At 37.0% G+C, this 27,253-nt stretch overlaps 4 protein-coding genes across 4 annotated transcripts; 2 read left to right on the top strand and 2 right to left on the bottom strand.

The window, feature by feature from the left end:
• The first annotated feature begins 22 nt into the window (after nucleotides 1-22).
• LOC110751200 (uncharacterized) lies at nucleotides 23-2,614 on the top strand. Its single transcript, XM_021951635.2, has 2 exons — nucleotides 23-1,957; nucleotides 2,048-2,614. Exons 1-2 carry the CDS (start codon nucleotides 1,266-1,268, stop codon nucleotides 2,139-2,141), a joined length of 786 nt encoding a protein of 261 aa, XP_021807327.2. The 5' UTR covers nucleotides 23-1,265; the 3' UTR covers nucleotides 2,142-2,614.
• A 727-nt stretch (nucleotides 2,615-3,341) lies between these two features.
• Nucleotides 3,342-8,804, bottom strand: LOC110751196 (U2 small nuclear ribonucleoprotein auxiliary factor-like protein). Its single transcript, XM_021951631.2, has 7 exons — nucleotides 8,462-8,804; nucleotides 8,027-8,138; nucleotides 7,525-7,686; nucleotides 6,999-7,045; nucleotides 4,677-4,803; nucleotides 3,810-3,876; nucleotides 3,342-3,690 (listed from the first exon to the last, which is right to left on the bottom strand). Exons 1-7 carry the CDS (start codon nucleotides 8,660-8,662, stop codon nucleotides 3,639-3,641), a joined length of 768 nt encoding a protein of 255 aa, XP_021807323.2. The 5' UTR covers nucleotides 8,663-8,804; the 3' UTR covers nucleotides 3,342-3,638.
• Nucleotides 8,805-12,812: 4,008 nt separating this feature from the next.
• LOC110751177 (uncharacterized) lies at nucleotides 12,813-13,337 on the top strand. Its single transcript, XM_021951611.2, has 2 exons — nucleotides 12,813-12,900; nucleotides 12,988-13,337. The coding sequence occupies exons 1-2, from the start codon at nucleotides 12,813-12,815 to the stop codon at nucleotides 13,335-13,337; spliced, it is 438 nt and encodes a 145-aa protein (XP_021807303.2).
• Nucleotides 13,338-25,614: 12,277 nt separating this feature from the next.
• Nucleotides 25,615-26,978, bottom strand: LOC148294797 (peroxidase N1-like). The gene is made up of 3 exons (XM_088251469.1): nucleotides 26,495-26,978; nucleotides 26,229-26,391; nucleotides 25,615-26,122 (listed from the first exon to the last, which is right to left on the bottom strand). The coding sequence occupies exons 1-3, from the start codon at nucleotides 26,906-26,908 to the stop codon at nucleotides 25,701-25,703; spliced, it is 999 nt and encodes a 332-aa protein (XP_088107595.1). The 5' UTR covers nucleotides 26,909-26,978; the 3' UTR covers nucleotides 25,615-25,700.
• Between the last annotated feature and the right edge of the window lie 275 nt (nucleotides 26,979-27,253).

Raw genomic sequence — 27,253 nt, forward strand, 5'->3', positions numbered from 1 at the left:
TTGCACGCGCCAACGTTAAAAAAATTTGAATTCGCTTGCGCTGACGTCGTGCTGACGTTAGCCCTGCGCGAGCACCAACGGCTAGAAGACAGGTGTCGTAACCTGGGCGCTCTGATCTGCTTCTCTCCTCCAATCCAACGGCTGGTCATTTTTTTGCAATAAAATTATGAAAAACAATCGAAATTTTTAAAAAAAAATACTAAAAAATTCTGAATTTTTTTCTTCTATAAAACCTATTAATACCCTTCACTTTCAACACCAATCCTTATACATTTTATTCTACTTCTACTATTATTCACTCTTTATTCAACATTTTCCTCTCTTTAACCTTGTATTTTTTCTTCTTCTTATTTTTATGGCTTCTTCTATCGAAACCGGAGGGGCGTGGAGCACCATGGAAGATGTTTCCTTGTGTGAGGCTTGGCTCCAAGTTTTTATCTGAATTTTGAATTTTGAAATTCATCCGAAAATTGAACCCAAAAATCTTATCCCGAAATTTTATCCGATTATGAATAGTCATGACACGTAGGAACCCGGAAATCTTATCCGAAAATATTATCCAAATTAATTATTGAGGTAAAAAAATTTGTGAAAAAAACAAAAAAATGAATAGTAATTGCCCTTAGCCATGGCAATGGGTGGAAACACAAAATTTACTATTTGCAAGGGCAGCCACTATTCATGTGAATAGTGGCTGCCCTAGCCCCCCCTTGCCATGGTAAGGGGCAAATGGGTGGAGTTGCTCTTAGATCGACAGGTTCACCTTTTTCTATTAGTAATCACAATAACCATTGAATTTTGTGTTCTCATTAAGCATGAATTCGTACTAAAGATGCATAAAAGAAGTAATATTTGCTTTAATATACAAGACTATTTTCTTGGTGGAGAGAGAAATTATTGTAGTAAAGTCAGGACAAAGAAGCTAAGAGAAAAAGTCGATCAAATTTTTTCTATAGAAGAAAATCTTTGAGTTAGACAAGTTGGAAATTGGAAAAATTGGACTGTTTAATTGACCTTCCCATCTTAGACGGCAAAGACTTCTAAGTTCTCCCCCCCTATAATTAAATTGAACTCTGTGGAGCAAATGACATTGACCAAATCATCGCAGTGATATGATATGATATGATATGATATGATATTATAATTTGCAGCAGCAGCAGCTAGCATAGCCATAATACTTGTAGCTCCCACACACAAAAAAAAAAAAAAAATTTGCTTAACATTTCAGCACCTACATATTCTCTTTCTTCATTTCATATACTACCATGCTTGATCTTCTTCAGTGTCAAAGCCTTCCTAGGAATCAACTCTCTCCAAGCTGCCATGTCCGCAGGAGTCGTCGCGGTAGTGCAGAAGAAGAAGACTTTGATTTCTGGGAAACGAACATGTTGTTGAGATGGATCAAAGATGAGTCTACTCCTTTGCTCCCCAACAACCACCACTATAGTAATCCTTGTACAATGACGACGTTGTCACAAAGACAAGCAGAAATTGTTCAAAGTAGGAGGGAGATGATGGAAATGATCCAAGACATGCCCGAGTCATGTTACGAACTTTCTCTAAAAGATATTGTTGATGATGAGCAACAAGGTGCTCAGGGGGTTAGAGAAGAAGAAACTGATGCCAAAGAGACAAGTTTCAGCTTTCGCAGTGAAGAAGAAGTCCAAATCAGGAAGCAAAAGAGTAACGTGAAGAAGAAAAGCAGCTATGAAATATCAAGGACTTCAAGCATGGAAAGTGAAACTTTCCTAATTAAGATGTTCTTTCCAACTTTTCTAGGTTCAAAGAAGAAACTAAAACCACCTGGGAATTGCTCCTCAAAAGTTTCGCCAAGCCCTTCATTATCATTAAAGAACAACCATAAAGATTGGTGTAAGATAAGGGCATTTTTCCTTGCAGGAGTAAATAAAAACAGTCAGGGAAACAACAGCAGCAGCAGCAGCAGCAGCCGAACTAGGTATGTAATTGGAACTTTTTTTTTTTTTTTTTTGGTGGTTGTTGTTGTTGATAAGAAACACAAATTGATTTTGTTTTGTTGAATATGCAGGTTTTCTGATGAGACCAATACCTTACCTGGGTGCTGGTTCTTCTTCCACAGCAAGAAAAGCAAAACCAAGAGACAAAGGGGATGCTTATTGTAAAGAGATATTTAGTCATATACCCATTCTTAGCAATAAAACTATAAATAAACCCTACACCATTTTTTTTGGGTGAAACCCTCCTTACACCATTTAATTTCTATAAACAAACTCAAAAAATGATAGTTGACCCTATTGAATTTAATTTTGATTATTAAATTACTTTGATGCCCTATTGAGTGTTTTGGGTTTTTTATTTATGAGGTTTTGGGATTGAGTTTGTTTTGAAGAAATCAATGGCAGTTTTGTAATTTTAAAAAAGTTAAAAGCCTTTTTGTTATGTTGTAAATGAGCTTTGGGTGTGTTTTTAAAGTCTATTTCATATAGGGTTTTTTTTTTAATAAATAATTTGAGCTCCTATATTAGGTATAATAGTGAATCTCTCTATTGTAAAAGGAGAATATTGCCAATTTGTTTACCTGTCTATGTATATCGATCATATGTATGTATGCCCTATAGAAAATGAGGCTTGCTCAATTTAGACACAAATTTTTAAAAGGAACTGCAAGTTGGCTAATAAAATGATACGTGATTCAAAATCACAACAAAACTGAATGACGCCAAACACAACCTTTACTAGAAACAATTCAACTATCAAAAATTGACAGTATTTAAAATGATGGGAATTTGTAATGTTCCTTGTTCTAGTGGGATTTACGTACATAATTTAAACTAACTATAAAAACATCGATCTATATGAATGAGCGATGATCGGCCAATAAACGAGTGATGGTGGTGGTGATGGCTAGTTAAGGTGGCGATGGTGGTGGTGGTAGAGAGGCATTACATAGGGCGTGTCTTGAATTTTAGAAATGACACCTTAATGAGATGAAATTTAAAATCGAGTTTCGACTCCCGACTTCTATGTGTTTTTTTCCACATTGAATTTCTAAATCTCTTTCTTTATAAACACAAATAAAGAGAATTGGATATGCCAATTCAGAAATTCTAATTTATGTTCAAATTTCAAATTTATTTCTCCATCCAAACACAACGGCATTGGGAGGCCTATAATCTCTCTACTAAACTACCTTTGGAAGTAGCTTGGGTTCGGAGGATGAGCGAGATTCTATGAACCGTGTCAGAAAATACAAACCAGAATCCAATGCAATAAGCTTCTAATGATCTCCTGGTATATATAGTCCCTCGGTTGCAATTGGAGCATTGCGATGGAAAGAGGCTGGCCATTTAAATGCTCATAAATTCAATCAATAGCCAATCTCTAATTATCTTAAAAGCTTCCTACTACAAAGTAAGAGGTCTTCCAGATTAGCACAAGTACAAAATTGCAAGCACTTGCCGAAAACGAGAGTTTCAAACATTTTCCTGGCAATAAAAAGAGGCATAAAACTGGTTTTTTTCCCCCGATTGTCCTACAGCCTGGTCTAAAGGATGAAAAACAGAAACCTAAATCTAACTTTTGTACCAGAAACAGGGGAAAAAAGATTATAATTAATTCACACAACAGGGTGCACACCAAATTGTCAGACACCCCAGCTTTTACTTGTGTTCCTCTTCTGTATCCTGCAGAAGGGCACCTCTTACTTTTGCCCTGCCAAAGAATATAGACAGTTATTTATGTAAAGAGAACATATGGAATATGGCATTTAACAGTGGAAATACCCAGATAATGGATGGATGTAGTAAACAGTGTTCAAGAGGCCAACTTACCTACGATATGCAGGCACAACCCGATTGGCAACTGCTGTTGAGTTTATATCTCGAGCTGCTTCTTTATCTGCAGTATTGGCAAATAAATATTCAGTTGATACTTGATAATAATACAATTGATGTGTGAAGAATTCCAATTATTGACAGGTAACAAGAAAGTCTATCTGTAAGCAGGGAATCTGAAAATGCTGAGGAAACAATGAAAAGACAATCAAATAAAATATCAATAGCTCAATAGAAAGATATGCTGCAAGATGAAAAGTTGACATTTGGAGGAGCTCTATTGATGCCTGAACAGTATTTCGCTCACAAGGTTAAGAAATAGACTAAATCCCAAAATTACCATGCACTATGAATGACATACACAAATGCAGCTGAGCTTTTGAATTTCCCTTTGAGAGTGGAGTCGCTCTTTGATTGAACACATAAACAATTCTAAACTGATCGCCCCTTGGAGAGTGATCAGCCATGCAACAACACGCAAAAAGACCTTTAAAAAAAGGTCCTCTGCCTTACATGTGCTATCAAGTCAATTGCTGCTGGGGAGAATGAATGAATATTAGCAGCAAAGACATGTGGATAAATTATTTTCTGACAATTAGAAGTTCAACAAACACCCAAAAGAGGACATGTATATAGCTGGCAAAATGGAGATGCACTCAACAAAAGAGATTTTCCATGAAAGAAGATATTTAAAAGTTAACCCAACATACTTATCAAGTTGCAGAAACATGATCCACAATTTAGTTTTACTTTTAAATTTTCTTACTAATAACAAAGTGCACATACACACATGGCAATCTTCTGTTTGAAAATACAGAACTTATCACTTCACCAAAATGGTACACACTTCAGGCAGAGAATTACCTGGAGAGCTTTTCAAACCATTACTGAATAGTCCAGAAACATCTACTTTATCTGAGGAACTAATCCTTTGTAACTTTTGCCTCTTGGAATACTGCTCCAGTTGGCTCTGGATACTAGCATTTCTTTCCTGACATAAAAAAAGAACAAAGTTTAGTAAGGAATGGCCTGATGATAATTTAAAGATAAATTAATGGACAAATATGCTAACAGATCTATAATATGCCTGCTACAAATTTCAAATAATCAACGGCAGAATTTTCCAGGAGTATGTAGGAGTGTCTTATGAAGAACTTTGGATTAGAGTAAAATTTTGGGCTTCTCTTTGGGCATCTGTTACCGATCAGTTCAAGGATTACCACTATCCTATTATATTGAGAGATATGAGAGCTGTGTTAAGATAAGCCTACTAAGTCATTTTTTCCTTGCCTTTCTTAGAGAGGTGTAGATTCAGAGTCTTATTTTGGTTCTTGGTTCCTGTTTTTCAAGCAGAGTTTTCTATTGTTGCTTAGTCGAGGACTACTTGTCCTCTTGATTATCAATACAATCGTTTCTATTCAAAAAAAAAAAAACACATTACTAGTGAACAAAATCCTGCGCTACTATTTAAAATTAATGCTCAGCATAAAGTAACCACAGGTCCACAAACTCCCACTTGTAAAATGAACTATTTATTATTATTGGCCTGTTTTCTACAGCAGCATTCAGTCTTCATAATCTAAACTATGACTTGAAGAAGAGGAACAGACCTTTAGAGATAATGTCAAACCAGATAATTTCATAGTTCAATTATTATTATTATATGAATTGTATTAGTGAATCGAGTCACATAAACTATTCTGATATCAAATTGCTGATAGTAAGGATTTAATTTTTTTTTTTTTTTTTGAATAGAAACGATTTTATTGATAATCAAGAGGACAAGTAGTCCTCGACTAAGCAACAATAGAAAACTCTGCTTGAAAAACAGGAACCAAGAACCAAAATAAGACTCTGAATCTACACCTCTCTAAGAAAGGCAAGGAAAAAACGACTTAGTAGGCTTATCTTAACACAGCTCTCATATCTCTCAATATAATAGGATAGTGGTAATCCTTGAACTGATCGGTAACAGAAGCCCAAAGAGAAGCCCAAAATTTTACTCTAATCCAAAGTTCTTCATAAGACACTCCTACATACTCTTGGAAAATTCTGCCGTTGCGTTCCCCCCATAAATTCCAGAACAAAGCATGAACAAGACAGTCCCATAAAATTCGGGCTCTCTTCCCCTTTCCCAACACCGTCATTTTAATGCTAAGAAGCTGAAAACAGCCTTTAGGGATTACCCAGATTGCTCCAACTTCACTTAACAGTTTCCACCAGAGACTTAGTGAGTATGGGCAGTGAATAAATAAATGGTCAATGGTCTCTGCACAAGACTTGCACAGCACACACCAGTGAGGAGATAGGCACATCAACGGGTTCCTCCTTTGGATACGGTCACAAGTGTTAACTTTCCCGTTCGAGATCAACCACATAAGGAATTTGACTTTCGGGGGAGTCATTGCCTTCCAGACTGAGGTAAAAGGGGGGAAAACTTCTGTGTTGTTGTTAGCCGATATAAAAATTCTAAAGGATTTGCACGAGAACATACCATGATCTTCCAGCTCCCAAATTCTTTTGTCTACTCTTGTGTTAATTAGGCGAAAAACCCTCAGAACATCCAGTAGTAATACCACCTCCGTGATCTCCCCCTCAGTAAGGATTTAATTATAGTATCACATTAGGTTCAGATCACCACCAATTGGTCTGAAACCAGTCTCTTTGTGGCCATTGGCCCCGTTCACATTTAATGTGCAACTTTCTCAGTAAACCAAATAACTGAATTGGAACTGAGTATGGGTTTGTTCATTGTCTCACTAAATATTGAACATATATGACTATAAAGTGGATGGTGGTCTTGGCATCAATGTGTTTCCCTTGCATCGACTTATGTTGTCTATGACTTGAACAAAACACTAGTATTGCTGCATTTTGAAATCAGTGACCCAATTGCACATATCAGACTTCTAATACCACTTTCATACAACACAAAAGTCACACTAATGATATGCCAAAAGTAGATGAAAATTGAGTATTGCAAAGAATTAATGATGATATATGATACGTTTGTACATGTGTGAGAATACATCTCAAATATTCTTTCAAATGCGAACATGTAGACATAAAATTGAGTACGGCTGAAGAAAATATTGACATGTTGCCATGTCTTTGTGTTATTGGGGGGTGTAGGGGGCACAGCATGAATACCCATAAAGTATTACAGTGCATAACAGGTAGACATACCTTTTCAGCTGATATCACTTTTGACAATTCAACAGAGCGCTGTTTTTCTGGGGCACAATGAGAAAGTAGTAACAGTCAATTCCAGCACAAGACTATTCTGATGTGTGCCAAGTACACACATCAAGCAGTAATGCACAAAGAAGGGCTTTAAGATCCAGAATCGTGGCTAAAAAACAAATGTGATGCAAAAAATATAGAACTAAGGCTACTCATGCAGATGCACTGACAGACACATAGGTATAAACATATTTTAGTTGCATACATCCAAAGTAGTGAAAAACTTAATTTCTGCATCTTCAATTGAAATTCTTTACTTATTGACATTTGATTTCTTTACTTGTCGACATTTCATCAATGAACAACTTATCAACCCCAACCTTCCCCTTCCTGCTTTTCACCTCCTATTTTGTAAAAGGGAATTCAGAAAAAACACAAAACATGCCCACACACATATTGCTGAAAGGAAATGAGAATACAGGCTTATAGATAACAAACACAAATTGCTGCATGGAAATGAGAAGACAACCTTCCACATAAGACTCATGGATGCTATTGAATTCTTCGAAGAGATGAAGAGATAGATTTGCAATAGCCTCAGTACCAGCAGTCCCCACAAGTTTTGTAAGAGAAATGGAAATTACGGGCATTCCTTTTGATTTTTGAGCCACTAGTTTTGCATATGCAGCACCTGTAAGACACATAGCACAGATGATGTAAGCAATGAGCATATTTCCCTTATCAAAGTTTCTCCATCTACATGCCGATGTAGATACAAGAATGCGTTCGTGTAACACTTTCCGTTAGAGGGTTAGCACAGAATTCACACTTTCCATGTGATCTAAATGATTGACATCAATACTTTCCTGCACTTATTCTTGCCATGACCAAACCACCGTCAAGAAGTTATACACTATCACAAAAACAGGGTTTAGGAAGGCTAATGCCTACAGTATTGCACCCATCACTCATTGTTAAAAGGAAAAAAACAGGAAAAAAAAAAGAAAAAAAGAAAAAAGGCTAATGCCTACCGTCGGAGTTTGAATGTCCCTCCAAAACAAGCTTTACATCTTCGGATTTTACGGAAGCTATAAGATAGTCTAAGAAGTCTGACCAGGAGCCTCCTATTCCAATGCTGTCCCTCTGCACATGAGGTTAGAGCAAGTTAATCCAAAAAACCCACCAAAAAAGAAATAAATAAAAGGTTGATGGAGGTTTCAATCATTATAGTTACTTCCAACCATTACAACCCATCAGCAATTCCAGTAAAAAGCTGAACTTTAACCACAAAACAGATCATTTAACTATATTTCCCCAACTGGATAATAATTCAGCCTGTTCCTAACTAAGCATTATTTCTTAACCATTTAACTATGTTACATGCGAAGATTTAAACAAAATGAATAAATAAATATTTGGGTGCCTCGAAAATCGAAATATGAGGAAGAAAAGGGTCAGAGGTAAACCATGTCGTCAAGCTGGGAAACCGACCGTACGGCCTCCCAGGTGTCGCAGTGGAAATCAGTGACATGGATTCTGAGGTGCAGAGAATCAGGGGAGGCATGGACGTGGAACAAGAACCGACGCGGCGGAGTAGAAGCGTTACCCGCCGCCCACTCGACCTTGGGGTGGCCGAAGATAGGCTTCAAATGTACCTCGAAACCCATTCATCAATCATCCAAAATGTCTTCGAATTAATTCAAAACATAAACACTCTGCCTTTCTTTTTTTCTTTTTTTCCAGACTCCGCCTTTCTTTCGTTATCACCTAATTTTTTTTTAATGAAAATTATCATCTAAATATTTAGAAACTTTAGGTTTAAATCAAGAAAATCTTTTGTAATTAGCATATCATAAATGAACCATTTTCATCGAATTCGGATCAAAATCCGATGTAATTAAAAATGATGCATTTGGTGTAGGGATGGCAAAAATCCCCGTAGGGGCGGGTCCCCATCGGGTCCCCGACCCTAATGGGGGGAGATTTCGGGGTCAAACGGATATCAGGTATGGGGATCCTCGAACTTGAAAAATCCCCGGCGGGTATGGGGAGGGGATGGTATTGGCGTCCCCATCCCCGAACCTGACCCGAAAATACAAATGTTTATATTTAAATAAATAAATATATAATTATAATATTTATGTTTAACCCTAAGTTAACCTCCCTCTCCTAATTCTTCCTAATCTTCTATGGAATTTCATATTGATGTGATTTTGAATAGTTGAGTTGAACTTTATAGTTAATTTGGATGTGTTGAATGAAAATTTAATATGAAACTTAATGTTAAAATGTATTATAAATATTTTTTATGCAAAAAAAATCGGGGATTCGGGGCGAGTATGGGGGATAGTCCCCCGACGGGGACGGGGATGGGGAATCTCCGAAACCTATTAAACGGGGATGGGTTCGGGGACTGGGGCGGAGATGGAGAGCGGGGACGGGGATGATATTGTCATACCCGGCCCCTACCCGACCCGTTGCCATCCCTAATTTGGTGACATAATACGATAATACTTGTGTTCTTAACCTTTTAACTTAACGAAACAAATCTTAATTTGTCCTAATTTGATCGAAAAATCCAGTCCAATTTGATATAATATATATTTTTAGAGAAAATAATTAAAAAGTCCACTTCAAGCCTTAAAATTGTCTAATTAGTATAAATAATTAAGTTTTCATCTTCCGATTGGAACGAAAGAAAAAAAAAAGAGTTATTTCGGTCCATTTTAATCGTAACATTCATGGATTTCATTCTTGAACAATAACCTATTGGATGTCACTATTGGGTAGATAGTCCATATTTCGTTGCTTCATTTTATTTTATATTTTTCCTCCCATTTCTTCTTTTGATGTCAAGAGCACAAAAGTGAATAAAATACTCCATTAAAGACCAATCATTTTAACAAAAAAAATGCACCCATATGAAAATCAAAATACCAATCATTATTGGATCGACTTGTACTTATTTGGAGGAGTTGGACCATTTTATGTTTGTGCCCTCCTATTTGTCCTTATATGGTAAAACCCCTATATTTTATTATATTTTTATTTACTAAATATATATGCACATGTAAAAATATTGTGAACTTTTTTTGTCAATAAATAAGGATAGTTTTCAACTTATTTATTCATTTATATATGACATAAAAGAAATCGAGTCATGTTATTGGATCTAATTTTTGATAATTTAACAAACCGAATATGGATATAGTCGTAAATGATCCGTCGGATTATTGAATCAAATTACATTGAATTTTTTGTTTTTTAAATCAAATCGGATCACTTTATATTTGATCCACCTTTGACCTATTTACAAGTCTACTATCATGTGTTGTAGGCATGTTTAATATGGAGTAAGTTTATGGTTTTACTCTTCTTCTTTCTTTTTTTTTTTTTAAAGAAGGGGCCACCTTACACTACCGCCAGCCACCACTGCTGGTCATCCATTTGAAGGAAACCTTTAGAAAATCATGAGTTTCATTTGAACATCAACATAGATAAATAAAATCATGGCAACAGAAGCTTAAGCATGCATCTATGAGTTCAAAAACAAAAAAAATTTCCCATGAATCTTTTAAGCCAAGTGATAGTTGTACTATTTTCCTAGAACATACTTCTAAAAAGATTGGAAGGAGGAGTTACCCTTGGTGCGTGCTTTCAACCCTATGATCGAATTCCACCAAAGTTGTTGAGGCTTGAATGGCTCCTTCAAAATCTTCACCTTGTTGTTGAAGCTTGAATGACTCCAAAAAACTCCAACTTGAGAGGTTCTCCAAAAGTCACCAAAATAGGTAACCTCTAAGTTTCTTCACCAATTAGAGCTTGAGAAGAAGATGATGAGCTTAGTGAGAGGATGATGCTAGTAATCCCGCACTAAGGTAGTATGAATGTGTAGAGAGAGTTTTTGGAAGACTAGAGCTTTCTTTCTCTCTTGTTTTTCACTAATGACCTCTTAGGCTTCAAAAAGATGACAGTCATCTTTTACTTGAGTCAACAAGTTGACTGTAGCAACCAAAAGCCCATATGAAGGCCCATCCCTTGAAATTGGGCCTCTTGGGCTCAATTTCATTTAAGTTGTCACACAACCTAATCTCCATGTCCAATAAGATAAAGCCCAATGAGCCTAGAATTCAAAATTCTCGTTTAAAGCCTATTCCGACATCACGTGTTGTTTAAATTAATTCCATAATTAATTTTGCCTTAACCAATTAACTAAGCTTAATTGATCTCTTCAATTCATTAACTCCATTACGGTTTCTCAAATAACTCAAGTTTAACGGTGTGTGATCCATTAGGTTCTAATTAGCAAGATCGTGGGCAATTTGAACTCTTCGTAATTGATTGTGAATTAAAACCCTTTTTTAATTCTCCCTATTAGTTAGGATCATTAGTCCTTAAGGCTTCCACCATTCATGAGTGACACCTAGCAATATGTCATGAATATCCAAGCTAAGTAGAATAAGCAGAGAACCTATTCAATTGGAATTACAATGAAATACGGTCCTTCCCTATTACAATGCCACCACCTCACTCCCACTGCCACCACCATTACCACCCCCATCTCCTCCACCACTACCTCTCCCACCATCACCCACAAACCACCATCATCACCCCTAAACCCTTTGTTTTTTGAGTGCTATAAACTCCATTAAAATCAATAATAAAACTCTAACAAACTCAGTTAAAGTCTATACACGAATTCAGTCAAAATCTATGTGGAGTTTGTAGAATTCAGTCAAACTCAATTAAATTCAATTAAACTCCATCAACTTTATAACTCTTTTAAAATTATTTAAAATCTAAATTGAATACACCCTCCTACAAGTTTAAGAATCGGATTTCCAACCAATTCAATGTGCCTCAAAGTAAGCTATTTTCCATGAAATCATAAAATTTGAGTTTTTGATAATTCATCTCATGGATATAGAACTTCAGGTTCTATGTGTAAGAATTTGCATTCTAAATCAAATACTGAGATGGTCTTCTAATCACTTAAGGATATCTATTTCTATGCCAATTAGGAGTATGTATTTTATCTGTCTTTTAGACTTTGTATAAGTGACTGTTTTAATTAAATACAAAGTGCTTCAGGTTTCCTAATTTTATGTGGATTGAAACATCTAATTCTACTGGCTTAAGGAAAGCTTAAGACGTCTTTGATGAGGAGGAGTCTTAAGTAAAGCCTATAAAAGGATGTCCCTATGCTATCAGCTAAATACACACTCAATATTATTCTCACCCCATCTAGAGAGAGATAAAGAGCCGGATAGCAGAGAAGACTTCTTTACAGTAGAATAACAAGAAAATTTCCTGTGAACATCATGTCTGATCAAGGTATGTGTTTAGTTCATATAAACCTATTAAGACTTACATGTGGTATCAAAGCATTAGGTTGTATGTTCTTAACCTAATCATAAGTAAAACAAATAAAGGCTCGCATGAAAAGGCTAAAAATATGGTTTTAATACATATGTTGCAATCATGATATAATTTAAAGAAAACACCAGTCACTATAGCATGCATATTTCAATTATTATACGTTGCATATCTTATTTGATAAGGTATGAGATAAGCATAAAGCTTCCTGCTTAAATCATGCTTGAAAGACTACTGATCAATGTTTGGGGAGGATTTTGGATCAATTGAGTGAGCCACAACGACTCAATTGGTATACAAGAGATTCTTCATTCGAAGTTTTTGATCAAAATTGCATTACACTCAACCTTTCTTGTACAATTCTCTGTCCACAGATGTGAATTGTGCAAGAAGGGCTATTTATAATGGAACAGTATGGAAAACAGATTGTATGAACAAACAATGAACATTCCTCTGTCCACGGACGTGGAAATGTTCCTTGTTTCAAGATTGCTCATACAGATCTGTTGTTCTGAGTACTATGGAACATGTTTGACTTGTAACCCACATGTGCAAATCAATAATGTTTAGTTAAAGATTTTGGGGATGTTTATTTATGTTTTCTTTAAACTTACAGTGAGTGCTTCAAGTTACAACTCCATCGAAATCTTGACTGGATCAAACTATCTGAAGTGGAAAGAAGAGTTGGAAATTTCATTAGGGCTAATGGACTATGACATAGCTCTAAAATGGGACACACTTGAGGAACTTGCTGCCAATGCTACTACAGATGTCAAAAGGAGATATGAAAAATGGGAAAAGGCTAACACGATGGCTATACTGATTATGCTGAGAACCATGACACCTTCCATGAGAGGTAGCATTCCAAGATCAAAAAGTGCAAAAGAATTCATTGCTACCATTGGTCTAAAATTCAAAGAATTTGAAAAAGGAGAGAAAAGTACCTTGCTAAACAAATTAACTTAGATGAAGTATGATGGGCGAGGTTGTGTGAGAGCTCACATAATGAACATGGTAGACGTTGCACACAAACTGAAGGAACTGAACATGACTATAGATGAGGACATGATGGTGCATTTTGCCTTGAACTCACTGCCAAAGGAGTTCAAAACTCTCAAGAGTTCATATGTGGCTCAGAAGGAAAGTTGGACATTGGATGATCTTATAACCATTAGTGTTCAAGAAGAGCACAACATCATAATGGAGAGAGGTCAAAAAGTTGTGAACATGGTTTAAGACTATCGTGGCAAGCAAAACAAAGATAAAAAGACAATTTTTGGAGAAAAGAAAGACCAAGACAGTACCAAAACAAAAGAAGGAAAACCAACTCAATTGAAATGTTTTTTTTGTAGAAAATTTGGACACATGAAAAGGGAATGCAAGAGGTACAAGAGATGGTTAGAGAAACAAAAGAACAAAGGGGTTCATAACCAAGAGGCCCCAAACAAAAATGAGGTGAAGGTATTCGTGGGCAATGGAGTCAAAGTTCAAGTGGAGTTCATTGGAGCAGCTAGGATCAATTAGATTCTGGTTTTGTTTTAGATTTGGTAGATGTAGTCTATGTTCCTTCTATGACAAGGAACCTTATCTCAGTTGCTAGGCTTGTTAAATCAAAACTAACTTTGAGATTTGATGAATTTGGTTTTTCGATTTCCAATAATAAAGAACTAGTTGGAAATGGAACTCTTGTTGGAAACATGTTTCAATTGAACTGCAGACCACCTCAAATGGTTATGAACATTGCAAATACAAAACAAAAGAATCAGACATCATCAAAACTTTGGCATAAAAAGGCTTGGCCATATTTCAAAAGAAAGAATGAACTCCCTGTGTAAAGAGTCAGTGCTGCCACTAATTGACTTTAATGACATGGTGTTGAGGCCCAAAAAATTCACGGTTCGGCCCAAATAAATTCTTGGCCCAATGCAATACCTTATCGAGAGGAAACCTGATTTGGGCATGCGAAAGTTCGTCATATGCGCTTGCACACATGCCACGCCAAGCAAATAAGCAACACGCCATGCTACAAGCTTAAGTGGGCCCAAGCCACGCAAGATGCCTGGGGCTTGCTTGAGTGGGTTGTGGTATGGATGGTAATAAGTTGACATGAGGCCCATTGATGGGCCAAGAAATGGAAGTCCCGGGGTTGCTTGGGAGCCTCGGAACTCAGGCCCATTTCTTAGGCCCAAACATGTGGGTGAGCACACAAAGAAAATATCCCAACCAAAAAGCCCAACCGAAGTAGCCCATTAGCTTAACCAAATTAGCCCAACACCTCAACAAAGAATAGGCCAACACTTATTGAGGTTAGCCCATTTATTTTGACAAACTAACCCATCACCTTAGAGAGGCCCAAGTAACCAAGGAAAATATCTGCCATCTCTCCAGCACTTAGCTGGAAACAAAAACAACGAGAAAACCAAAGCTACCCATGTGAGTGGACTGCTGGGAGCCTCCAGCACATGGCCAAAGACAAATCCCAACACAAGCCATCCAAAAACCAAAGGATACTTGAGCAAAACACCCTTCAAACCAGTGTACATACCCATTTCTTTCCCCCATCAGACCTGGCCATAAAAAAAAGGAAGAAAGGAAAGGAAGGAGATGGCTGAAAATGAGAGTTTTGAGGTAGCTGCGGGAAAGGGTCTTGAGCTCCCAAAAATCCCTGATTTTATGGGATTGGGTAGAGTGGATTTCACCAAAATAGGATGATTGAAGGGATGAGGGGAGAAAGGAAGGGAAAAACTTGGCCAAATTGGATAGAAGCCATTAGGGTTTCTTGAAAAATGGTAGTTTCCAGCGCCTATAAAAAGGGGCATTTCCTACCCATCATGACAACACACAACCAGAGAGCAAGCTTCCTCTCTTGCATGCAAAACCCAGCAATTTTCGTGCTTAGTTCATCTCCTCCCTCAGCTTTCCCCTTTGTCATGCTATTCTGACATTTGACAGAGTCACTGTCGAGCTGTCGGAAATAGCGCCCAAGCCATCTTTTCCTTTCCTTCCCTCCTTTCTTAGCCAAACCTCTTTGAAAACTCTCCATCTCCTACCTTAATACCCCTTTTTCTCCCAAGAACACTCAATTTTCTCTTCGGTGCTAAACTCATGTCGATTTTGCTCCCATGCCACAAGCTTCTCATGCTAAGCCAAGAATTTATCTGTAAGCAGCCATTCTTTTCGTTGGTGAAGGTAACCAAGGTGTTTCCTAAGGCTTTACAACCCTTTCGAAGCATTTTGGGGCCTGATCTCTGAACTCAGACTCAAGGGGCAATTTCATCCATTTTGCTATTTACGGCAGCCCAGGCCCGTAGTAGCTGCCGGAAGAAAAAAAGCCCCTACACATGGATGAAATTCGACGGGAATTCACCGTCGTGTATCTGGTTTTCAAACCGTCGTGAAATCGACCGACATCTTTTCCAAAAGAAAACCACGACGGTAAATCCTCATCGTTGTTAAAACAAACAACGTCATTAACAAATAACAACCGACGTCTGTGTATTGAAAAATGAGCCAAAAAAATTGTCAAGGATAAGAATAGACGACCAATTTTAACAAACAAATGTTGTTTACAACGCAACACATGACATATTTTAACAGAACATGGCCGCAAGAGACGCATGGCCGTTACATATACCTTTCACGACACATGATCAAACAAGAAACGTGAAATACAATTATGACGTCTTTAAATAAATAGAAGACGATGTTATTAATTCATCCTACGTCACCACTATTTATATAACCATCGTGAAATAAATTATCCACTTCGTTTTTTCCATTAATATTGACGTGGAAATACCGATTAGGGTCATTACTTACGACACATGTATTTCTATAGACGACGTTGTATTTAATGAACAACGTCGTCCACAAATAAAAGACAACCGTGTTTCAGAATTTATACGTCATCTTTAAAAACATGATCGTCGTCTAATATATTTTACACGGCACAAATTGTTAGTCGATCGCCGTATAAAATTATTTTAACGACATGATCTGAAAATAAACGATGTGGAAAATATGTTGGGGTCATTACTTACGACACATTTATTTCTACAGACGATGTTGTGTTTGATGGACAACGTCGTCATCATATTTATACGTCGTCTTTACCAAAATGATAGTCGTCTAATCTATTTGAGACGGCAAAGTTTGTCAGCCAATCGCCGTGTAAAATACTTCTAACGACATAAGAATAAAAAAAAGACGCGGATATTCCCATATAACGTTGTTTTTGTAAAAGAACGACGTCCAAATATCTCTTACGTCGACAAATTTACCTCTGGATTTCAAATAACGTCGTGAATTATTCTTTTTCCACTTCGTTTATGAGATATGCATCCAGTCTAGTACGTTTTATTTTCCTGTTTTTCTAGATTGAGGGATGATAGGCTTTTTAGTACCTGCGCAAATAGGGTTAAAACTCCTATAAAACTTGCAAGAATGACAAGGTTGTTGCAGTATAAATGATTCTCGCAAGGTCGTTCTCCTCAGGGATTATTAAATAACTCGTCGCAAACCAAATCCTAATTAATTATTGTAAAAGAGAAAATTGAGATGTTTGATTTGAAGACCTTAAATTAAAACGAATTTAACTAATAGAAATAAGGCAATATGCAAAATTAAAGCGAAGAGCAAGAGAAACAGTTGTATTTTTAGAAATTAGATTAAGAAAGCACTAGGGATTCGCCGACACCTTAACAATTCTATATAGTTGTCCCAATTACTTATGACCTATACATGCATATTTCGAAGGTTAGGTATTCCTAATATATGCCTACTTGGACCCCCAACATAGAGCGTATATCACACATGCAATCCGTCTGTGGTATTCAGATCAAATCTAAACATACATGACTCATTAAGTTCTGTGAAACCTTTTGAAAAACCATGCAACCCTTAAGACGTGGTATTCATCCTAAGTGAACTTGCACATATTAATCACGAGAAGCCTTCATCAATTTCAGGGACCGACCTTCGACCAAAACTGCGTCAAATTACTTTTCTAAACATCCTAATGGTGATCAAGCATCAAGACACTTAGATAGTTTAACCCAGTGATGAATCATTCGAACACCTGCATGCATATAATCATAAGCAAATTGGATAGAAACTACATATTCTTGCTAAGGCTCGTGGCCTCACCCTAGCAAAAGAAAGTTAGTTACGCATGTTCATAATTAAAACCAAAGAAAATATCATTCGAATGAATAAGAATAAAAACACCTTGAAGTAGAAGTTCTTCAAAAACCCTAGCAAAGTCGCGTTCAAAAGCCAAAAGAGAAGAAGGCCTAAAAATTCTGTGAAATAGAACTTAAATAATCCCACAAACAAGCTGCCCACAACCAGCTTTTCTATCCCCACAAGGAAACTAAATAAAATAAAATAATGACATGACATAAAATCCAAATTGGACTAGGAGAATCTGTCCATAATCTGCCCAGCCACGTTTTGGGCTCAAATCTCCTCCAAATCCGGTCCAATACAGCTTGTTTTATTGATAAAAACGTTCTGAACACTTCTCCAGAAGGCCACGAATCCATCAGAGGTCATCTCGGGCTCCGAAAACGCCATAAAAGCCCAAAACGTCACTTTCCAGCACTGCACACTGCTCCTTTATTTTATCGCCAGAAAATAACCGCTTGGTGGAAAAGTCTGAAATTTTGATACGATCAAGCCAAGTGACTCACAAACGTCGAATTACTCCAAAATTCATCCATTTGATTATGTTTTGCTCCAGAGAAAGTCGAAAGTCCTATATTGAGAATATAATTCAAAGTATCAAATTTCTTCCAAAATATGAACCAAAATGTATCAAGAACGGGGTTAAATATATAATATAAAATATACCCATCAAGGGATTTGCATTTAAGGATGTTAATCTGGTTGACAGTTTTTATTATTAAATAATTTCTACCATTTTGACTATTAGCTGTTTAAACTTAATATGCATTTGATTTATGTCAGTGAGTTTATGGTCTCTTTTGAGATACTATTGTTTTAATAACATTGCGAATTGACTCTTGCTAAGTCGTAAAGGGGTGTTTGTACTGAAAAGCATAAAGATTCACATTGCGGATAAGTACATGTTAAGGTTCACGTTTGTAGGTGCTTCATGTGTTTTGAGATTGCATTATGTGATTATAGATGGCCTGGTTTTAATAAAGGAGAGAAGTGCTTGCCTATAGTTCGTTTTGTATAATCGCTTTTCACTAGATCTTGAAGGGAAGGACTTAACTGTTTTAAACTCATGGCCAATAAAGATTATTAAACTTGAAATACAGAAACTTAGTGTTGTAGTGCTTGAATGTTATATTCCTATTTAGATCGGTGCACTAGATACTAAGTTATATCAGGTTTGATAGGAGTTTAAATTAGGTTATTCCTTGGGGCCCAAGACTTTGGGAAATAAGGAAAGTCTTGAAGCCAATTAAAGGGTTCCTATTTATTTCCTTTTGCGTGAACCGTTTCTTGATGGGCTTAGAGTGTTAGTCAAGTCGGCCCTCGGTGATGAGTAGAGACAACTTGACCTAGCCCTTTATAAGCTTAAGACCCTGTTCTCGTCAGAAACGTTCTCTAACCCTAATCTCATAATAAAGAGAGAGTTGAAACAGTTTATGAGAAAGAGCAGAAGTCTTAAGTTGTTCGTGTCTTTTGCTTGTGCTACTGCGATTGGATGAATTTAGAGATCGTGTATTCAAGGAAGATGAATAAGCCCTACAAAGACTAATTCGAGTTCTAAGTGAGCACAAGACTGCCATAGGTTGGACCATTGTAGACATCAAAGGAATAAGCCCTACAAAGTGCATGCATAGGATCCTTTTGGGAGGAGAATCGAAACCTACAAGGGAAGCCCAAAGGAGGCTGAATCCGGTGATGAAAGAAGTCGTTAAGAAAGCTTTTGGACGGGGGAATCATATACCCCATTTCGGATAGCAAGTGGGTGTCTTGTCCTAGTTGTTCCCAAGAAATCCAGAATTACTTGGGGGTGAAGATATAAAGAGAAGGCACAGACCCATCGTATAGGATTGCATTCTTTCTTGCACCGTTCTCATCCTCAATCTTGGACTTCAACTCAAATTATCTGATATTTCAGAGTCCTCCACACAACCAATTGTTGTTAATATTATGTTAACTCGCAATTGTACGGGGCAATTAGTAGTATAGCAAGACAAGTACGAGGTCGTACCCACGAAGACTGAGAAGTTAAAACTAGTTATGTACTTAGATTACCAAATTCAAGAAAGCAGGAGGTTATGTCTAAAACAGAATTTAAAGCAAGAGTGGTTGTGATTGTTGAAAAAAATAAGCAAAATGAAATTGCAAACAAAAACAAGTAAACAAATGTAACAAAGAGTGGTTTTAAGAGATGGAAAACAGATTTGGAGACTAGGGCATTCGAATCACCATAACAATTCAATTCTGGGTTATAAGGAGTCAAGTAACAAGTCTAATTCATATGCAAAGATTGATTCTAGCTAAAGTATGATTAGGCCATGGTGTCTGGTTCTAACCTTGTGTTCCTAATTCCCTAATTTGATCATTTGTTGTCTAACCTAAAATTAAGCATTAGGAACCCATTAAGCATAAAAGAACATTTTAAACAACCAAGCATGTATCTAATCCCTGTTGTAGAATGTCCATACATACTCTTCCTATTCACAGTTCAATTCGAATTAAAGCATGATGTCTACTCTTAATTCAAACCAAGATAGCTAACATACAAGTTCTAATGGTGATCAATCATTCAAACAAGCATATTAACTGATAAGCATAATGAATAAGAATATGAATCATGAATCCAACTTGAACCTCCAAACTTGAAACTTATAAACCCAGAATATTCATGTTAGGTTACATCGAAGCCCTAGTTATGAAACTAGCTGCTCATAATGGAAAAGAAACTTAGATAGAAATGAGAAAACATAAGAAATGCAATAAGAGTAGAAAAACCCCTTTTCTAAAGTTCTTGTGGTGTCCAAGACTTCTTCAAGTGCTTCTCCACGTCTAATGCTTCTCCAAGAGCTTCCCCACGTCTAGAATGATGTATGACAGCTAGTAGGTGATTTGGGATGAGTTTGGGTGAGTGGTGATGGTTGAGAAAGAGGAAATTCATAGGGAAATGGAAGGGAGGTTTTCTGGAGCTGTTTTGGTGATTTTGGGCAGTTTAGAGTATTGGGTTGATTGCTGGAGTGTTTGGGGTTGTGGGAATGTATGAGGATGATTTCTAGATGTGTTGATGGAATGATGGAAGTGTGGAAGATGGCTGAAGTGCATTTTGTAGCTTGAAGACTTCTCTATTTATAGGGCTAAGAGGGAGGAACATCATGATGAAATCCAACACCACCATTCCTCTTTTAATACAACCCATAACTCCCACTTCATCTTGTCTATGTTAGTGTGGTTGGAATCAACTCCATCCCATACTTCTTTTGCTGCACCTCAAGCTTTCTTCACATGGGATTTCAAATGTGTTCAATTGTGGCTGCCTTTTGCTGCCAACCCATGTGGGTTTCTTTTGGTTGCTGGAAATAAAAGATTCTTCTGAACCAGGCTTGGTGTAGGAAGGCCTGAGGTTTCAATATGTATCCAATAAGACTCAAATTTGGATATGTCATAATAGACACCCATTGGAACAACTTGTATGAAGAATGTATTCTCATATGAGCAACAAAATTGTACGTTTTGGGCCTTGCAAGTTGACTGCCGAAAATAGACTGGAATGTATGGTGTGCATTTTGATGGGCTCATGGATTGGGCTTGACTTCATCAATTGATATGTTTTAGCAATCCATCTTGCAGTTCAGAATCTCTTCTTTCCAACCACATATTAATTGGGCCAATACAAGTTGGGAGGAGGAAGTTAAGGCCGAAACAAATTGCTAACTCAGTCTGCTCGTTTTTGCACCATTTTGCATCTTTTCTTATCCAAAGCCACCATTGCTACCTAAGGCCCAATGAACTGAATGATAAACAGAAAAGGGATTAAAAGCACAAGTTTAACTCTATAACATAACCAAATCATAAGCTAGAGGGGTACAAAATGATATACAATTATGAACTGATCACCAATTGGCACAGACCCATAAGCCGTCTATTCAGACCCACAACCAATTGGGTCATACTCATACGCATTAAGAATTTGCCTTTGCCCTTCACCGCCATTTGCCTCTCCAATAGACTCTTCTTCAACCACCTCAACCTTGACCTCCCCTGTTTCTGCCATATCAGGGTTTGGTATATCCTTAAACCAGACTCAAAATCCAAGAACGAATATGCAAACGTCAAGTCTCTGGGATCAACAGGGTCAGGTGGGTCCTTCGAATTCTTGGTCTTTGAAGCTTGATCGAGGTCCAGTTCAGGGATGAGGCCTGCCATTTGAGAACGTAGACAGGAAGAATTTGCTTTGAAGAATGAGATAAATGAAATTCTATGGTGCTAATAGCAAGCCAATATAAGTAGTTAGGATTTTGCTTTGATTTTAGAATTTGAAACTCTGTTGGTTTTTTTGTTGTTTTTTTTTGGTGGGAAGAGAGGGAAGAGAGAATGGGAAAGGGAGAGATTGAAACTTTGACACAACTTTCAAAAATTAATGACATAAATATAACTATGTTTATCTCTCGAAGTAACTAGACTAGTCGCGCTATGAGAGAGATAAAGTCATGACTATATACTTCTTATAGCCAAAGGTGCGATCACAGGGTCCCCAAATTTTTGTTTTCCTAATACATTGATACATTGAGCATTCTCCACTGCAATTCGGAAACGTTTCATTTTCTTAAAACAAAAAACAAAACAAAAAAAGAAATAAGACCCCTTGCAAGCATGGATAGGCGACAGGGCCGTAAGATTACATGGCACCGATGGTCCAAATTAACATGCATTGCACATGATTTAAACTAACACCAACAGCGAATATAATAATTTATTCCAGTTATTTTCCAGAATAAGAGGGTCCAAACTAAACCCAAGGTTACCATCTGCCAACCAGAAAATCTAAAACCAACTATGAATTTCCGGTCAATCAGCACCGAAAAATACAGTAGATAGTTCATGTATGGTTTACAAAGAACTTACTAATCTCCATTGAAGGTTGTGACAATATTTCACAAAATGTTGAAGTGAGTCTCTTAATTAATCAAGGAGATTTATTTCCTTTATTAATTAAGGGATTTACTTTCCTATTTTTATATAGTTGTCAAATCATTGTATAATTAGGAGATACTTTCCTAATCCTTTACTATGTCTAATTCCTTGTAAAGCACTCATGTAAACTATATATATATACCTCCTTATGAAGAAGAATAAAAGTAGAACCTAACATATTCAAAACCCATATTCATATTTTTAGCATGGTATCAGAGCAATCGATCCTCGGTTGTCTCTAAATTCTCATATCAAAATTTCTCCTCCCCTCCTCTTCAAGGGGGAGAGGGGGAGTGAAAAAGGATATGTTTATCTTTCTCATGGAGATTTTGTCTCTTTCTTGACTCCGACATATCCTTCTCTTCAGTGGGAGAAGAATATTGAAGAGAAGTTTCTATGTTCTTAAGCCGTGTTCACAGGGTTTCTGTGTCCTTAGCCGTGTTCACAGGGTTTCTGTGTTCTTTAAACTCATCATATCAAATTTCTCATATTTTTTCCCAAATCCAAATCCCTCAAATCTAAATCCTCGTATCGAATTTTCTTGAAACACAAACCCTGAATCAAATTCCTCATCTCGTATTCCTCATATTTCCAGATCTAAATCCTCGTATCGAATTTTCTTGAAACACAAACCCTAAATCGAATTCCTCATATCGTCTTCCTCTTATTTTCGAAGTCAAATTCAGATCTTCATACCCACATCCTCATATTCTCTTATCCTGAAACCCTAAACACATCTTTTTTATCTTATTCTTCAATCCTTCCGCTGCCATGGATATCGTTTCTAAAACCACCGAATCCACTTTCTCATATTCAAATCCAATTCCTACATCAAATTCCTAAATCACACGGTCGGTCGCCAGTGGAAAGCGACCGGCCCCCCCTTAGTTCTTCAAACACGGAGAATCTGCTTCAAAACTACCAGTCGCCAGTGGAAAGCGACTGGTAGTCAGAGAAGCTGTTTCAAACCGACCGGTCGCCAAAATCCAGCGACCGGTCACTAGAGAAAAACGATCAGTTTTCTCCACGCTGTCAAAATCAGGAGGAGGAAATTGAACCATCTTATGAGATTTTGCCCGCTTCAGCTCCAGTACCACACCAATCACCTGCTGAGGAAGTCATTTAGTGTGCTGGCTGACACACCCATTGAGATGAATCACGAGTTGTGTGAAGACATGGACCAAGAACCAACCAATAAGGAATAGTATCAAACGCCTTGTTGGAAGGTTGATATACCTAGTACACACAAGACCAGATAGTGCATATGCTATGAGTGTGGTTAGTCAGTTTATGCATTCACCCAGTGTTTCTCATATGAATGTTGTTGATCGAATCTTAAGATATTTAAAGTTAGCCCTTGGAAAGGTTTTAATGTTCTCAAAACATGAAGATCTTGAAATTTTCGGATATACATATGCTGATTGGGCTGGGTCCATTACAGATAGACATTTTATCAAAGAAAAAATTGAGAAGAAAATCATCCGCCTACCATTCATAAATCAAAACATCAACCGGCAGATATCTTAACCAAAGCTGTTTGTGGCAGAGTATTTTATGACTCACTTACCAAGTTGGGCATTTTTGATGTATATGCACCAACTTGAGGAGGAGTGTTGAAGTGAGTCTCATAATTAATCAATGAGATTTATTTCCTTGATTAATTAAGGGATTTACTTTCCTATTGTTATATAGTTGTCAAATCATTGGATAATTAGGAGATACTTTCCTAATCCTTTACTATATCTAATTCCTTGTAAAGCACTCATGTAAACTATTATATATACCTCCTTATGGAGAAGAATAAAAATAGAACCTAATATATTCAAAACCCATATTTATATTTTTAGCATGATCAAGATTGAAGAGTGAAGATTGAAGATATAGGTAAATAGAGTAAGAGAAGAGAGTATGAGAATCGAAAGAGTCTCCACTCCAGGTATATTTATAGAGCTGGCTGGTCAATCATTTAAACGCGGAGAGATCTGATATTCATCATCAGACGGTAAACAAAGACGGCCATGAAAATGGGCCAGCCAGCCAGAAGAGGAGAAAATCAAAATTCAATTCATCTGGTATATATTACTTTTCGCTTTAACATTATTTTCCTGTCGATTTGCATGCATATATTTTTTTTATAATCACGTGGTCTTTTGTCAGCCATGCAAAAATAAAATAAATAAATATATGTTCTTAGTCAACTGGGAGCCTTTTTGAGCTGGTCGTTGTCAACCACTGATTACTTTTCTTTCTTTTGGTCAGCACTCAGCTCAGCACCTAATTATTTCTTTAATCACCGTCCGTCATATAAGATAAAGTGGGGTCACCAGGAAATGATTAGGATTTTCTTGGATAATAATATATTCTAATTAATTAGGTTGGTAACAAGAAATTGTGGATAATATGTTGTTATAAGTTATGTCCCCCTCTCCCCCGTATATTATGTTTAAATTACTTTAACACCATTACGACTTATTAAAAATAACAAAATAATAATTACTTGTGGTATGTTGGTATATGCTTGGTTTGTTATTCTAGCATGCAAATATATGTATTTTCATTGTTTTTGTTCCATAGATGGATTGTACTTTTTAAGTAAAGAAGAATATTTACTACAAATATTTTATTTTGTGTTTGAATGCTAAATTTTCTGATATAAGCGATATTGAGAGAGGGGAATATGAGCACATGACCTCGAGGGGTAAATGCTTCACTTCTTGAATATTTGTTACTCCTATAAATACGTAATTGTTATATAAAAAAATTATTAGTGGTAGGAGAATTTGATGCCTTAGTGCTTTATTCTTTGATTTGCTTACTTACTAGGATTTGCATATCTCAACTTTGTTAAATTTTTAACCAACTAGCTATACTGCAAGGATTTTATTTATTTATTTACTTTTACATTCGCGCCTTTTGGGAATTTTATATTTATTTGTAAAAATGACTTTTCATCTTTTCATCTTTATTTTATTTTGGGATTTACATACACATAAAAAAACCAAGAAGATATATGAAAGTCTCATAATTGGGAATATATGGCTTTTAATTAGACAAAAATTAACTTGCACAAAAGAATGAGCTCAAAGTAGTTTTCCCTTTGAAACACAGAAGACAAATGGAAAGTGGCTTAATTGTGCCAACAAATAAATAAATCTCAATTAATAAGTTAATAAATCTCCATGGTCAGTTAATTGCAGAACAAATGCGGCGAATTTCACCATTTGTGGCAGACTTTGTGCCTATATTACTCATCTTCACCATGGACCTTCCAAACTCTAGGTTGAAATTCAATGCTTGTAATCCTCTAACACCCAAAAAGCGTTGCACAAAACTTTTAGTGGAGGCATCGGTCCATAACTTCTGATCCGACTCCAGTATCCCGCGACTATTCTGCAAATTTCTAAAGAAAGTTGCATCAAACTGATTTGCGCTGCCCACGTCTAGATCAGCACGCCTGGAAGCGTCACCATTTTGAGGGCAAAGTGATTGCAGTTGAGAAAGGAAGAGAGGGTTGATGGTTGGGTCAGCGCCATTTCCAGTTGTAGTGAAGTTGTACAATCTGTACCTAAAGAATTGGCAAGCTGAAGTGCCAATGGTGTGTCCACCTGGTGACAAACAAATAAAGAAAGTTAGTTGGACATGGAAATACAAAACCACCAATGCATGATATCCTTGATTCTATTAATTAGTAATGAATTAGTGCATGCTTACCAACAAGCGTGACAAGATCTTGAGTGTTGAGACCCAATGCTTGGAATTTGGCCTTTTGCACATCAACGGAGTCTGTAAAGCCAGGCAAATTTGAAGTCTCAGATGCCAGTGAAACCTTTCCATCTCTTCTTCCAGTAGGCACATTCCAACTGAATCCTTTGGTCTGCCACAAGTCAAAATATTTCATTAGCGCATGGTTATTAATAAAAATTAGGGTATTAATTAATTAACTAGATATATAAGCATGCATGTATATATTTACTTACGAGAACCACAGAATCCCGGGCAGCAAGGGCGAGAATATCTGCACAGGAAACCACCCCGGGGCACGCAGTTTCAAGCTTAGTCTTTGCATCGTCGATGACTTCCCAACCTCTTAAACCTCGGTTAGGTCCGGCGGTTTTCTCAGTGTTTGCGCCGTTAAGGAGGACGGATGCATCACAACCCTGGACAAAGCAGTCATGAAAGTGCATCCTTAGTAACCCAGGAGCAATGGAAGGATTGGAGTTAAAATGAGCTTCGACTGTCTGCTTGACAATCAACTCTGCCCTTGGACATGTACGTGAATAGAACCCGACACGCGTAGTAACTTGGCCTTGCACCATAAGCAAGGTGGTAGCCAAGCCAACCAAAACAAAGTACATAAACAATGAAATGGAGGAACAGTACTTGTGGAGCATTTTGGTGGCTATTTTGATCTTGGTTTTGCTAAATCAAGGTTTAGAAAGGATAATAAACGGTAGGGGGGAGAGAGAGAGAGAGAGAGAGAGAGAGAGAGAGAGAGAGAGATCTAAAGAGGAGTATGAGACTGGAAGTGTTTTGTGTCTAAGTATCTATAGTGTTGGGTGGTCAAATAAATAATTGAACGCGGAGAGAGAATTCATTCAAATTATGAGCCAACCAGAAGAGGCATATTGACAAAGTCTTTGGTTGTTTGCATGGGGCGGCTCCAGTTCACAAAGTCAACCATATATTTCTTCTTTGAAGGCCTTCATGCAGAAGTAGACAAGGTTCCAGTTGTTACT

The sequence above is a fragment of the Prunus avium genome, chromosome 4 (assembly GCF_965620075.1).
Source record: "Prunus avium chromosome 4, drPruAviu1.hap1.1, whole genome shotgun sequence".
In the NCBI taxonomy this organism is placed as follows: domain Eukaryota; kingdom Viridiplantae; phylum Streptophyta; class Magnoliopsida; order Rosales; family Rosaceae; genus Prunus; species Prunus avium.

Coding starts and splice junctions, on each gene's coding strand:
- LOC148294797 (XM_088251469.1), bottom strand. CDS start 26,908: ATGCTCCACAAGTACTGTTCCTCCATTTCATTGTTTATGTACTTTGTT. Junction 26,392..26,494: donor CCCGGGATTCTGTGGTTCTC/GTAAGTAAATAT, acceptor GACTTGTGGCAG/ACCAAAGGATTCAGTTGGAA. Junction 26,123..26,228: donor AGATCTTGTCACGCTTGTTG/GTAAGCATGCAC, acceptor GTTTGTCACCAG/GTGGACACACCATTGGCACT.
- LOC110751196 (XM_021951631.2), bottom strand. CDS start 8,662: ATGGGTTTCGAGGTACATTTGAAGCCTATCTTCGGCCACCCCAAGGTC. Junction 7,687..8,026: donor GGGACATTCAAACTCCGACG/GTAGGCATTAGC, acceptor TGTGTCTTACAG/GTGCTGCATATGCAAAACTA. Junction 3,877..4,676: donor TGGTTTGAAAAGCTCTCCAG/GTAATTCTCTGC, acceptor CCAATACTGCAG/ATAAAGAAGCAGCTCGAGAT.
- LOC110751200 (XM_021951635.2), top strand. CDS start 1,266: ATGCTTGATCTTCTTCAGTGTCAAAGCCTTCCTAGGAATCAACTCTCT. Junction 1,958..2,047: donor AGCAGCAGCAGCCGAACTAG/GTATGTAATTGG, acceptor TTGAATATGCAG/GTTTTCTGATGAGACCAATA.
- LOC110751177 (XM_021951611.2), top strand. CDS start 12,813: ATGAACATTCCTCTGTCCACGGACGTGGAAATGTTCCTTGTTTCAAGA. Junction 12,901..12,987: donor TTCTGAGTACTATGGAACAT/GTTTGACTTGTA, acceptor TTAAACTTACAG/TGAGTGCTTCAAGTTACAAC.